Genomic DNA, 14,332 nt, shown 5'->3' on the forward strand with positions numbered 1-14,332 from the left:
CCACATGATAGTGTGGAGTACCATAGTCAATGTCCAAGCCCAGAGAGATCAATTTTGCCACATCTTCACACACACAAATAGAACTCTGGAAGATCGATCCCAGTGCAACAGAAGCCCAGTAAGTATAGACATGCCCTCTCATCGTGTACAAAGCTTTTCATTGTACCTGTTTGTTTTAACAGGCAAAATGGTGGGATTTGTTTCCATTAAGGAGCTGGACTGTCCCTCTCATTTTTGGCTCCATGAAAAGATGCAGTTTTCTGGCTAAAAATAATCAAAGTTGGGCTTGCAATGGGGAAGGACTGGTACAACTCTGAGGCTATGTTGACACTGCAGAGCTATTTTGGGATACTGAGGTATCCTGAAATATTAACTTCGTATCTAGAAACATGCCCATTATTTAAAAATATTTTTCAAAATACCTGGCATTCTATTTTGGCAACCCTCCTGCCTTTCCTTGTGGGAGGAGTAAGGGATGCCTCAAAATAGCCCAGACAGCTCCAAATCCCAAAATAGCTGATTTTGAAATGAACTTGAAACAGGATACGCAATTTGCGTAGCACAAATTGCATATCTTATTTTGAGGTAATGGCACAGTGTAAACATAGCCCTAGAAGTGTATGTTTATTGCCTCTCTATATTGTATATCTTACATTATATGCTAATTACTTTTAAATAACAGTACCTAGTACACAGCAACAGGAGATAGTGAATAATGCACACTGCTTCTTTAAGACAAGCCTGGAAAACTTGACAATATTCTTATTATCTGCTCCAGGCTGAAGAAGCGGGTTTTACCCAGGAAAGCTCATTACCTAATAAAGAAATGTGTTAGTCTTAAAGGTGCTGCAGGACTGCTTGTTTTTTGTTTCCCCTTCTGAGCTACCCTAATCATGGAGGCACATCACACAGTACCTAAAATCTCTGAAGCTAAATGAGTAGCAGGACAACTTTTGTGTGTGTGTGTGTGTGTGCGTGCGCGTGTGTGTAAGTGTTCCGAGGTGACTAAATTTGCCTTGTTGAGCCTTGTAAAATCCTGACTTAATCATGTAAACTTCTGTGTAAGCAAAACAGAGGAAACTTCAAAGGGTCAAAAAGCCTTTAGGGATTTGCGCTGAGACGCCAGCAATAGATTCTAATCTGCCTTCAGAATTCTGGCTATATTTGTCCAAGGAGCTGGTACCAGCAAACTTTCTAAGATAGAGTTCGTGGGTTGATTCAGCCTTTATCCCCTTAGAGAGTATTGGCTTTGAGAGGCTTCAGGCAGCGCTTTAACGCCAAGGGATCTATGCTTACCCAAAAACCTCTGAAAATGAAGCACAGGAGTAATTTGAGATAATGACTTTGTAACAGGCTTGGGCAGACCTTGGACAGAAGAAGTGAGAGATGTTATCACCCCAGCATTCCTCTTAAAATGCAGGGTTTTTTCCCCCCTGCTTATTCTCAGTTAGTCAAAGCTACTTTAAAATTCCATCCAGGGCTGCTAAACAGAATCTTAATTAGTTCTGATACTCTTGTGCAAGGAGGTTATTCATTGCACTCTTAACTAATGGCTGCTGTCAGGGTAGCTTTCCCCTCCCCCCACCCTCTGTCTTTGGGTTCTTTGGGGATATCGTGTTCTGCTGCAAAGCATGACAGAAATGTAATGTGCATGCAAAGAGACAAAAAAAAAAAAAGCTTGCAGATCTGAAATCTTAAGGCTGAGGCTGGCTCCAGACCGGTCTAATGGCGAGGCATCGTTAGGACTAATGAGAACAATTTTCACAACAGATAGTGCCTTGCCTCTTCCTTATCTTAAAATTTAATGCTGCGCTTTCTTTTTTCCTTGTCACAACTACCACGCACTTCCCCGGGTGTTGAAGCAGTTCACACAACTCGCACTGAATTTGCATCTCCGGATTTTTATTGCCCCCCCGCCGCTTGGTACGAAGAGAGAGACCGTAAGTGGTGGGACTGCAAGTTACCCGCCAGCCGGTTCCCCCTACAGGACCCTTCTTGGCGTTCTATGTCACTTACACCCGCGTCTGAGAGATGGGTTGTCTCCAAAGTGCCCTTTCTCCTGGGATGAGCGTTCCTGCGCCCACCACGCGAAGCTTTGGGCTTCCTTACGATGGCAACAGAGTGAAATGTACGTGATCCGAGCATACAAGTATTACACACGCGCGCGCGCGCGCGCACATACGCAAACATCATGTGATGTTAACATTCCTCAAGGTTATTTGTAGTTGGCGGCTGAGTCGTGACAATAAACACCATGGGCCATCGGCGCTAAAAGGAGGGAAATATACCAGGGAGGGGGACTAGCCTTTGACGTTAGATTAAAGTGACTGCTTCATTTACCAGCAACGGCCAAAAATAGTTATTTGCCTATAAATCCACGTTTTGCTACACCGATTTCGGAAACAGATGTGTAAGATTATAAATTACCGGTTGTTTCAATCTAGGAGGCAAATAAATAGATACGCTTTCTAGCAATATGAGGTCTGTGTCACTTAGCCTCTTCACGTCTTGTTCTCCCACATTAACGGCTCCTTCCGTGAGCTTGCGTAACATTGATTACTCACAAAGACGGCGGGATAACTATCATGTAGCTAAACTAATTGAGACAATCATGCTAAGTTATAGTCAGTCTAAAAGGTACCATTGATGTGGTAATGCCTATAGAAAATCAGACATGCGACTCACTACCATTTAATTGCTCTTTAAACTTGTTATTACAACGTTAACTGGCTTAAGTATATATTGCTGCCTTTTATTGCCTTGATGTGACAAATTAAAACATACACCCTGGAAAGTGCATTCCGTGGCGGACAGTTAACAGGAAAGGGAGTTGGGTGATACCAAAGCTGTCAAGCTGAATTCATTTGCAAACTGCAATCCCCAGTGCAGTTTTCTTGCAGTTGGGGACACAGTTTAATGGGGCGCTGGTTCCCATTGCACTACGTTTTATGCATTGATCCTCAATGTTGATCTGTCGATATAGAGAGAGCCCAGATCCTTTCCTTGAACTATCTGGTGAACACAGATTTTTAGATTTTTCAACGTCGAACAAACGGGTTCATAGGTTAAATGGTTAGACACGTATTATTATTATTATTATTATTATTATTTTTATTATTATTTTATTTATTATTTATTGGTATCAGGCCTGATGGGTTTAACCAGTCTCGCATAATGGTTGGGAAATGGTAGATCAGTGATCATTCCTGTCCCCTGCACGTTGTGCCTTCATGCTGCCTTTAAAAGCTTCTTCCACATTGATAGATTAGTAGAACCCGTTTTCTGTGGAAAGTCTTAATTATGCAGCGTGTTTCTTCCTGCTAGATTTTTTTTTAAGAAGAAGAAGAAAAAAAAAAAGTCTCCCTCTTTTCCCAGGGAATGACTCGACCTTGTGACTTTAAGGCTGTTAACGCTACGGTGTAATTATTTCCACTTGTGATTGACTTCGCCGCCGCCCCGGGAGAGAAAAAGTCCCACCGTAACCCGCCCACCTCTCTCGACCTTGGCACACTGCAGTGCGGTTCTAACAGGTCCTCCGGAGCGCTTCGCTTCCTAGCTCATCGGCTAAGGCTATGATATCTCGGAAGTATCGAGAGTGGCAGACAATCGGGTCTGTTCTTTTCTCCCTCAAGAAGCTGGCAGGCAGTTCTTGAGCTTTGCCGAGAAAAGCGAGAGCTTGCCCCCCGCCCCGCTGCTTTGAGCAGCCCTAGCCCCACCAACTTTGCTCAGCCGGTTTAATTCCAGCTGCTGTCTTGTTGTTCCTCAGTTTTGCCTCCGGAATCGTTATTTATGCACCCGAAAGGGCACATCGCTCTTCTGCATAACGGCGGCTTCTGCAAACGGGGTGCTCCCCCCCAATTCCTTTCCCCCAAGAGAGGGGCAGAAGAGGCTGCCAAAAGAGCGGGGGAAGCCGTCTAAATCATAATCAGATCCGCTTCGAGTTCATTACACCAGAGCATTAACTAATTACCAGATCAGAGAGAAGGAAAAATAAATATTCCTTTAAATAACCGAAGGTAATTATAATCCCGTCGTTGACACTAACGATTAATAATTGATCAGAAGTTATACACAATAAATTGGCAATTTATCTCCCTATAACAATGCACACCCTTGTTTTTTTTTTTTTTCCCGTGCGCTTAATACAGAGCGCGATTAAAGTTATTCACATCGCCGCTGCCCAGGGAGAAGACATGCCTCCTTCTTTTGCCATGTCTTTAGTTTTAAAGCAGCACACAAGTGGCTGGACCATGCCGGCCTGGGGCTGTGAGGAGTTCAGGCTCAGGTGAGCTTCTCTCTGCTATCAAAGGGTCTCATGTTTCCCAGGTTACAGCCGGGAAAAGTCCATTTATCTTTGGGAAACAAATGTATTTTCCTTAAATCGGGGCAGTCAGACCCTTCTGTTTCATGCCTTTTATTTTTTTCTGGGGAAAATCCAGCAGACCTTGCCCTGGCTGGATGCAAAACGGTGCCATTCTCCTGTGATGTATGCTGGGGGTGGAAAAGACCCGTTCCAGAATGCGGCGTCCAGCTGTCACCTCCACCCGGCTGTCTGCAGGTAAAATGCTCCCTCCTCACGGAAAGGCGACAGCCTGCCAGCCGGATGCTCCCTGTAATAATTGTTTGTAACCAAAATCTAAACTCGCTGTTCCAGGCTCACCTTTGGGTACCGCGTTCATTCAGATGACGCCTCAAAAGGGCCAGTCTCAGTCACAATTCGGACTAATTCAACTGGTTTGATTTATCTACTATGCCTAGATTTATCCCCAGACCGGGACGCATAGCAGGATGTAAAAGTACCTCCTGGACCCCCATTTTCCCCCTCTTTTACTTTTGACTCTTCTAAAACCTTCCTCGTAACCCTATAACGCACCCCAGTCATCAGCCGCTGAGTTACAGAGAAAGGTTTGAATTTTACAACGCGTTCTTCTTATTCCTAAGAGAAAGGCGGGGGGGGGGGATGTTTTCCCTTAACTCCATTGTCAGAAGATTGCGCATGAATTTGGGACATATTTTAACAGGGGCTTATCAAACGGTATAATGTAAGCGCGTCTTTTTTTTTCTTCTTCTTTTTGCACAGGTTGATAAGCAACAGCAACCTTCGCTATGAATTGCATTCCTGCTGCAGTTTAGTAACGGGGCTAGGTGGAGCTGGAGTTACACTAATTGCAAAGTGAGGGGAGAAGAAACTTCCAACGTGGAGGGGTTTGGGATTGGTTTCGTTTTCGTTATAGTTGTCTCAGGAAGCCTGGAATGACTGTTGTCTCCTCTGCCGGGTTTAGGGACCGATCACTCCTTCCTTATGCCCCTAAATTCCCCTGCGCGTCATTGGGAGCCTGGGAAGTGGGACGCGCAGTCGACTTCAGGAACCGCCCCTCTAGGGAAAGGGACAGGCCATATACCGCGTGGCGGCTTGTTGGATGCCCTGGTGGGCTCGGTGGCTTCTGGTGGCAGAGCGTTACACAGCGCGCTCCCCCTTTGCGTCTTTGCCTATCCTGATTTTTTAATCTCCAGCTCCTCGAGATGTTAAGACACATTTTTCACAGCCCCGATCCTCTTCTCTCTCTCTCTCTCTCTCTCCCCAGCTCTTCTGCACGCCAGGCTGTCCTGTCGCATGCTAAAGGCTAACACTCCTCCGCACTAGGTGGTGAGCTTTCCCGGGTGAGCCCCACTTCCGCCTGCTCTCCAGACAAGAGACGCACAGCGTTTCGGTTGCAACGGGGCCCCCCTCTCCCTTCCAGCTCCGGGTTCCACTCACCCCCGGACCTTGTGGTCAGGAGCGACTCCCACCCTTCCATTTCCGTCTCTGGGCCTCCTCTCTCCCCCAGTCCCAACCGCACAAAGGTGGGCGAAGTTCTTTCCAAGGTCCCCCAGGGAGGAGGCGAGCGGCTCGGCCGAAACAATCCCTCTTGGAGGGGGAACAAAGCGGAACACGCCCCTAGCACCGGTTTGACACCAACCCCGGGCCCTCGGGGATCCCACCTGAGAGCAAAGCTTGGATCAGCAAACCAGCCCTAAAGCCACCTCCTCCAGTCCTGGATGCAGAAGGGGAGGTTTGTTCCAGCAGTGCAGAAACAAGCCCTTACAGAGGAGAAGGGGGATTTGGAGTAAAGGAAGGAGTGGGCGTGAGATATTAATCCCAAGGGGCTGATTAGCGTCAGTGAGAAACAAACTGTACACACAGTAACTCTTTTATTGTCCGCCCGTCCTTCTTCCCTCCCGGAATAAATCACGCGGCTGGTGCCAACAGCCTTACGCCGCTTCTAATCTCAATTCTTCCCACTAACCGGGACGGGCAATGCAATTTTTGTCCAGGAATCTTCCGGGAAAAACACAGGGATTTGCCACCTCTTGGGGGCGGAGCTCGGCCTCATCCAGGAGCGCTCAGCTCAGGAACGTCTCAAAGAGGCTGATAGAAACCCATTGGGTTTTACATACCGAGTGACTATTTAAAAGCCAGTTGCGCAAGTCTGTCTGCTTTCCCTAGCAGAAGGAAATCCAGGTCTGAATACTAGCAAGGGTGGGTAAATTATGGAAATCTTTTATAATTCTTTGGGCCGTATAAACATCAAAGGAATGGCATTAGCCTTTTCTAATCTCTGCCCCAGCGTTTGGGTTTTCCCTATTGCAATGGGTAGGTTGTGTTCCACGGAGGACCTGGGACATAGAAGGGGCAAGGGGGAAGAAAGGAAAGAGTATTAACTTCGACGTGGGGAGAAGAGGCTTCGCTGAGATTGCCTCAGCAAATCTTGTTTTAAAAGTTCATTTCGCAACATTTTTAATTTGCACAGTTGAAAACCGTTGGAGACCGTGGTTTGCATTTGTATTCCTCACTTGTCTACCAGCAAAGCATTCTCTGGAGGATCTGTGGACATTCTGCCAAACTGTGCTGCAGTTACAGGCAGGCACAGTTGCATTTTACTTCTTAGCTAAAACACTGTGTGATATCCTGCGAAAAGGATCACCCTGAACTGGGTCTCCACCGCAAAGATCTTCAGTGGGCGTATCTATGGACACCCTGCAGTTCCCTGCATGTGTAAGAAACACGGTTATGTTTTTGTTAATCAGCTTGACATCTTCATAAGTTACCAGTACATATGCTTTTTAAAGCCCCTTTCTCTGCTTAGTATAAGGGTGTTATTTTCCGACTCCAGACTAGAATGGCTCTTTATCCAGCTAACATTCCCTGGGCTGCTGCCTGGAGTATATAAGATCACTTTCAAATGCCCTTTCTAACAAGACCTGAGCAAGAGGCCACTAATTTTCACGGAACAAAAAACCACCGGAGAGAGATCCGTTTGTCAATATCAACTGGTCCAGCCATTTCCCATCCTCAGACACATCAGCCTATCTGAGCTGGCAGATGTTTAGACAAGATTTTATAAATTGTTCAATATCAGACCATAATGAACCCCAACTGACCATTCCAAAGCAGCTAAAAGCATCCAGGATCTCCCCTGCTGGGATCTAATAATGCTCTCACGCTGAAACATTATTAATCATGGAATAAAATAGATGAGCCTCTTGAAAAATAAGTGTATGATTGATTAAAGGGCAATCTAAGAAGCTATTATTCTTGTTTTATAACCGTAAGTTATATTCACTCAATTTATCTTTCGGGGAAAATAAATGATTGTTCGTTTCTTTTTGAAATTATATTATATGGGGATTCTCATTATTTTACTGAAAATTAAAATGATAGGGTAGCTGATTTTCTGAGTCTAATCACGGTGGATCTGCTACCCTTACCAAATTATAGACATCATTCATGTGACTTAGAAGAGGAAAAAACCCATTAAATGTGGGGGCGGGGTATTTTGTTTTATCCCGTTTTCAGCACTTCTGGACATAACTTAACCAGAATCAAAATAAATGATTGCTTGAGCTATAGCAAACCAGGGTGGACTATGGAGATCTATTCATGGGAAAGGACAATAGCATTGGAAAATGCTAGTAATAAAAATAAATGCATCTTTGCCAGCTTGGAAGAAATGTACAAGTTCATGTACATATCTCTTTATATCTATGTCTATATGGAACAACTGAATTCACAGTTCGTTTAATTTGCTGAGGGTTTTCACATTCGAAATTTACGAAGTATAATTGCAACTGCTGTCAATTTTCATGATTATTTTCTTTAAAAAAATTACTATTTTTACTATTCTAGGGGAAAATGAACCAAAACACCATATTGTTGCAGACTAGTCTGTTTTTATTTACAATTAAAGATATAAATTAGTAAATAAATCTTGTTAAACAACCAAAGATTGTGTAACCATTAACGTTTCAAATAAAAACCAGGCAAAATTTATTTACAAAAAGTTCAGAATTCATTGCAATACAACTTGCATAAATTACTAGAAGCTTTTATATCATTACAAAAATAAATATCAAATTTGTTTCCACTTTGTAAGTACTCAAGTTTTCCAATCACATCTTGGTTATCTCTACCGTATCCATTTTTACAAATAAATTTTACAATAAACCCTATCACACCTATCGAATATATACCGTGGCAATGAAGTGATCAATTCAAGATATCCTGAGAAAAACAGATCTGTTTTTAAAAGTAACACATACATTGGGGAAACTATACTATACCAGCAAACTCACATATGTCCAACAAAATTCTGGTTTAATCATTAGAGTCTGTAGATTTGATAGTGCTCTGTGGTCTTCCTTTATACAGTGGCACAAGATGTGATCCGGATTTAGAGATTTGTTCTATATATTAGCTCTGGGAGAGATGATGGCTTGCTGACTTTTTTCAAAGCAATTGTGACACCTACCTGTGGACCAAGGAAAAAACCAGATCATCCAAAATCCTTCAGTTACACACTAACACCGTTAAATTGTTTCTTTTTAATCGAACTAAAATGCTTACTCTTCTGTTTTCTTCTCCTGAAAGTATTAACGTTCCAATATCAATAGGGTTTTGGTTAGTGTTAAACATAGGAGGCTGTAAGGATATCGTCGTTCACCAGGCAAAAGACAATTTCAAATATACTATACCCTCCTAGAAATATGCATGCTGAGATCTTGTAATTGTCCTTTTAAATTTTAAAAGCACAATGTGCAACTGTGATGTTATCTTAACACAAACGCCCTATCTTACAACAATTATCAGAAAAATATTTAACAAGAGATCTAAAGATAGCTCCATAAAATTTAAGTATTCCTTCATTTTTGTTTTAGGTACAAAGGGACTCCAAAACAAAACAAAATCCAAGATTATCCGGTGGGGTTGGGAACCCTCTAAACTTAGAAAGCAGAAAGGCACAGAAAGCAGAGGTAAAAAAGCTGTAATAAGGGACTTTAGAAGACCAGAAAAGAGCATATTGCTTTGTATCATCTTCTTATGTAATGAAGCAGGAAATTAACGTTAAGCAAGTTTACAGCTGCGCAATATGTCTTGGACCTGATGCCAAATGGCCAGTGTAATAGAAAACGTTCTCACTTACTTGCATTGCTGTGTGATTGCACTTCTATAGGTATGGTTGTACTCCTACTGTGCAGACGTCAGTGGGATCTGTCAAAATATAACCGCCAGTTAGTCACAGGACACAGCCAACTAACTAGATTATCCAGTGTGTCTATATCCCAAAACTCCCTTGCACAAAATTCATACCTGCACCGTTTAAAACCTCAACATTAATATTTAAGAATTGACTGCGGTTTGGGTAAGGGAAGTATCAGATTTTGGATTCCTTTTTAAAAAATCAGACACATTAACTTGTACTAATTTTAAAATTCGATGAGAAAATAGAGGTTTATGGTGGACTTAATTTAGTAATTTGGATAATTGTGTTTTCTTTAGTGTAAATCAATAAAACTATATTTAATCCTTGGTATTAAATAAGTTATTGTGCTGATTTAGTAAACAGGATCCATAAAACCTAAAGATTACAATATTTTAATTGTATAAAGTTTAGTGAAATGACTGTTTAAGCTACCTAGGTAGCCCACTCGATTTTTGTTTAAATTTATGACTTTTCTTTTTCCCCTCTTCCTTATCACAAAAAAAGTGGAATGAATTTTTAAATTCCCAAAATATATTCTTCTCCAGCTCCAACTCCTTTGCTTTATATAGTGTCGGTGTATTCGTCTGTTGCTGCTGGTGGTGTTTGTCCATATAAGCATGCTTTATCTACAGTGTGCAGAGAAGTCACTTTCGCCTTTGGGAAGGAAAGAAGCAATCAGTCACCTACCTTTCTTAGTCTCATAACTAGAGGGCCTGTAATGTTGCTCTAGCTGGGTAGAGATCGTTTTCAAAGAGTCACTGCTCTGTTTGTGAACAGAGCTTGTGCTTAGTACAGTCTGACCTAGTCCCTCGTTGGAAGCCATCGCTGCGGTGTTGTATCTCAGGATCCCCTGGCTCTGGAGCGCGTTAAAGTTCCCATAGTTGGTATAATTGCTATAAAAAGGTGAAGTGTAATAAATGTGCCTTCCTAAGATAGAGGGGGGAGAGTAGGCCGAGCTGGGCGAAGTAGAAGAGGGGGTGACTGACGATAAAGCCGGGGGCTGACAGCTTTGGCCCACGGGCTGATGTTTAAGGTCCGAGGTGGCAATTTCGGCTAGAGACCAGAGCTTGGGTTTATTCGCCTGCGTCTCCGAGCTGGGGGAAATCCTGTTGTCCAAAGCAGTCTTATGGGAGTTCCTCGCAGTGTTCTCGTGGGGGTGGCTAAGGAGGGGGGCTTCCACGCCCGTGAGCGGGGAGGAAGTCACGGGCTTGGTGGGCAGGTCGCTCTCCGCTTCCTCCTCTTCCTCCTCGTCGTCCTCGATGTCCTCGTACTTGTCCTTGCAGTCCGAGCCGGACTCGCAGAGCGCGTCCCTTCCCCGGCAGGGCAACTTCTCGCCGTCCGACTCGGCGGAGCAGGAGTGGTCCGTGAGCGAGTCCACCTGCAAGCTGATCCCTGCCAAGGCCCCGGCCAAACAGACAAGGGCACCGTCAGTGACACAGAGCGAGGGGAGAAGCCAGGCCAGCGGCGCTCCTGGATCATTATAACTCTGGGCACAGCCCTCCCCCGCACCCCCGCCCCCAGCCCCGGCTGCGCCTAGGGCTGCAGGACAGCAGCTTCCCACCGGCCCTGCCAAGAACGCCGCGCGCTGGCTGGCTGGGGCCGGGGCAGGGCCGGGGGCAGGAGACTCCTTCCAAGGGCCTTCGCTCTGGTTATTGACAGGTAAAGGGAGGGAGGTACCCGGCCCAGAGGGCAGGGGCAGGACTTTTAGCCTCCTGCCGCAGCACCGCCGCCGGCAAGGCGGGGAGCCTTTGCAGCATCCCTGGCCCTGGCCCGCCTCTCCCCTCGGGACCTTCGCATCGGGGCTAATGCAACCGCCGGGCGCCTCACCTTCGTCCTCGGCGGAGGTTTCGTGGCTCTCCTGCCCCTTGTCCGAGCTTTCCTCCTTGCCGCGCGCCCCGTCGCCTTCCTCTTCATCCTCATCCTCGCTCTTGTTCCGGGGAGCCCAGGTCATCTTGTTCTCCTTCTTGAGCCGCCTCCGGGCGTTGGCGAACCAGGTGGAGACCTGGGTGAGGGTCATCTTGGTGATGATGGCCAGCATGATCTTCTCGCCCTTGGTGGGGTAGGGGTTCTTCCGGTGCTCCTGCAGCCAGGCCTTCAGGGTGGCCGTGGCATCTCGGGTGGCGTTCTTGCGGTAAGCGGGATCGTTCAGCTGGTAAGGGTAAGCAGGGCTGCCGTACGGGTGGTAACTGATGGCCCCGGTCATCCCCGTCGTATGAGCGTCGTAAGGAGAGCCCTGGAAAGGCCAGAACAGTGGGTTGGCAATGGGTTATCTCTGCTCGTCATTAGTGGGTTGTCAGGGAAAGATCAGGGATTATATTTGCATTTGCCTGGCCCGGTAGCTCACATCCCTATCCTCACAGCAAAAAGGTACCCAGCGGCCGCCAAGAGCTTCCTCGCCTTCCCCACCTTCCCATACACTTCAATCGCCGAGCGTTTCATCTTCAGTTAATTTCACTTCCTGGTAATTGAATATGCCCCCAAATGATTTCTGAGCCACGCAGGCATTTAAAAAGGGCCTTGCAGGTAGTGCTCTTGCTAGCTACGTCGGTTTCAAAGGTTCGAAAGATGTTTCCTTTCCTCTATAGAAAGTACAACAAAGCCGCCACTTACCAATTCACCGCGCTAATGCATCGCAAATCCAATTTGCAAAGCAGAAGAGATGCACCGTTTCGAATTGTTTAAATGCGACGTAATTAGCATTTTAATTCGCCCTTTAACGTTCGCACGGCGCTCATTTAAATTTGCCTAACGCGAGAAAAGTTGCAGGTCTGGCTAAGGGGGCTGATAACTTTAAGGACCTTTCGAAATCCGAAGGATTTGGGAGAGTTCTGGTCCCCCATTCGCCTAACGCTCGCAATAGTCCGCAAACGCACTTTGCAACTTGCAGCCACTTATCTACCAGCAAGTCAGGCGGGGCAGCTCTTCAGACCATTCCCATCGCATTGAATAAAGCCCGCACGAGCCTTTCTGCCTAAGGAGTTTGCAAGCGGAAAACCTTCGGTTTCTGACAGCTTGCATGGAAATACAACTAACCTTTTTGCCCCCCGGTCTTGCCACCAACTGAAAGCAAACCGGTGGCTCCGGCCGTAAGTTTTTGCTGTGCGTGTATACAACTATAACTATGCACACACACACGCACACCCATACACACACACATATACACAATTTCAAATGCTCCCTTGCAAGGAACGACAGCAAAATGAAGTCTGAAGCCCCGGCCACCACGACCATCTCGGGTCCGAGCGAAGCTCCCAGCTCGCCACCAGCCGCTTCTTTGCCTCCCTAAAGCCCAGCAAGCACAAAAGACTGGGGAAGTCGCTGGAAGCGCAGCGGGCTCCCTGCCCCGAGCTCCCGCAAAGGCTGCCCCGGGAAGCCTCCCCGTCCTGCCCGCCGCACGCACACGCACCGCCCCGAGCGCTCCAGACAATGCGGCTGGCTGGCTGGGGACCCGCAGGCCGGGCGCGGCTCGGTTTTGACCCGCGGGAGAAGAGGGGTCCGGAGCCTGGCGCTGCCCGATCCACCCACCCACCCGCTCCCCTCTCTCCGCTTCCCCCTTCGCCCCGCCGGGGCTGCCCGGGCTGGCGCTGCGGGCGCGGGGGCGTGGGCAGGCGCGGGGGGCTGCGGCTGGTCGCTGTCGGTAGTTACCATGTAGGAGGGGAATCCCGTGGCGGGGTCTGTGGAGTACTGGAGCGGGCTGGTGAAGCCGGTGGCCGCCGCCTGGGCGGTGAACGCCGCGGATCCCGGGTAAGGGCTGAACGCCGATCCCGACGAAGACCTGGCCAGCTCCTCGCTCCTGGGGGCCGCCAGGGCCGACGCCCCGTAGGTCGGGCAGGAGTACAGCGCCAGCGAGCCGGGGGGCTGGTAGAGGTAACCCTGAGGATAGGACATGGCTGGCGCGGGCGCGCACGGCAGCGGGGAGGGGGCGAGGGGGACCGGCCCGGGCGCTGCCGCGGCTCCTGCTGCTGCTGTCGCCTTCCCTCGCCCGCTCCCCGGCTGGCAGCGGGGCGGAGAAGGAGCCTCGTCCTACCGGCCCCCCATGCGCCCCGGCCGGCCCCGCGGCGGCGGATCCGCTCAGCGATCTGCCCCGCCGCAGCCAGGCATGGGGGAGCGGGGCGACGGAGCGGGGGCCGGGCCGGGCCGGGCGGGGGAGAAGGGAAGCCCGGCAGCGCGGGGCGCAGGGAGCCCGGCTCAGGGCAGCGGCGGCTGCCTGCGGAGCTCTGCCCGCCAGCCCGCTCCCCCGGCCTGGATCGGGGCGGAGTGCGGCGCCGGCAGTGAAGAGTTGAGGGACGGAGCGCGGGAGTTTCTGAGGGACATTGGAAAGCGGAGCTGTCCGTCACGCCGGCTCATCTGCATATGCCGCCCGGCCCCGCCCCCTCCGCCGGCTGCCTCCCCGCCCGCGGCCGGCGGGAGGGAAGCGGGCTGTTGGAATGCCCCGCCGCTCCCCCCTCTCCGCCCCCCCCCCTCCCCTCCAGCCTCCCGCCCGGATGGCAGCGGGCGCGCCGCCGATCGGTTCCGCCCGGCTCCGAGCCGCGAATCCACCGGCGCGCGCCGTCCGCCCCCGCTCACCGCTACCTACCACGCCCCCCCCCCATCCGCCGTCTTTTCCCGGGGACCGGCTGGCTACCGGGGGGCGGGGGAGGGGAGAGCAGGAGGCCAAGCCTCGCCCAGCGCGTGGGGAGCGGGCGGGGAGCACGCAGGCTGAGAGCGGGAGGGGATTGCACTAGCTGCCTGCTGCCTGGAGCAGCTCCTCGCACGCGGCCGGGCTAGCTGAACCGATGACCTCCCCCCTCCAAGGAGGAAGAGCCTTTCGG

General features: G+C 48.8%; 1 protein-coding gene across 1 annotated transcript; it reads right to left on the reverse strand.

Annotated features, from left to right (window-relative positions):
• Nucleotides 1-8,199: 8,199 nt before the first annotated feature.
• On the reverse strand, nucleotides 8,200-13,933 carry IRX2 (iroquois homeobox 2). The gene is made up of 5 exons (XM_074985982.1): nucleotides 13,167-13,933; nucleotides 11,349-11,754; nucleotides 10,209-10,913; nucleotides 9,462-9,529; nucleotides 8,200-8,789 (listed from the first exon to the last, which is right to left on the reverse strand). The coding sequence occupies exons 1-4, from the start codon at nucleotides 13,407-13,409 to the stop codon at nucleotides 9,486-9,488; spliced, it is 1,398 nt and encodes a 465-aa protein (XP_074842083.1). The 5' UTR covers nucleotides 13,410-13,933; the 3' UTR covers nucleotides 8,200-8,789; nucleotides 9,462-9,485.
• Nucleotides 13,934-14,332: the final 399 nt, after the last annotated feature.

Source organism: Carettochelys insculpta, chromosome 2, assembly GCF_033958435.1.
Source record: "Carettochelys insculpta isolate YL-2023 chromosome 2, ASM3395843v1, whole genome shotgun sequence".
NCBI classification, from domain to species: Eukaryota; Metazoa; Chordata; order Testudines; family Carettochelyidae; genus Carettochelys; species Carettochelys insculpta.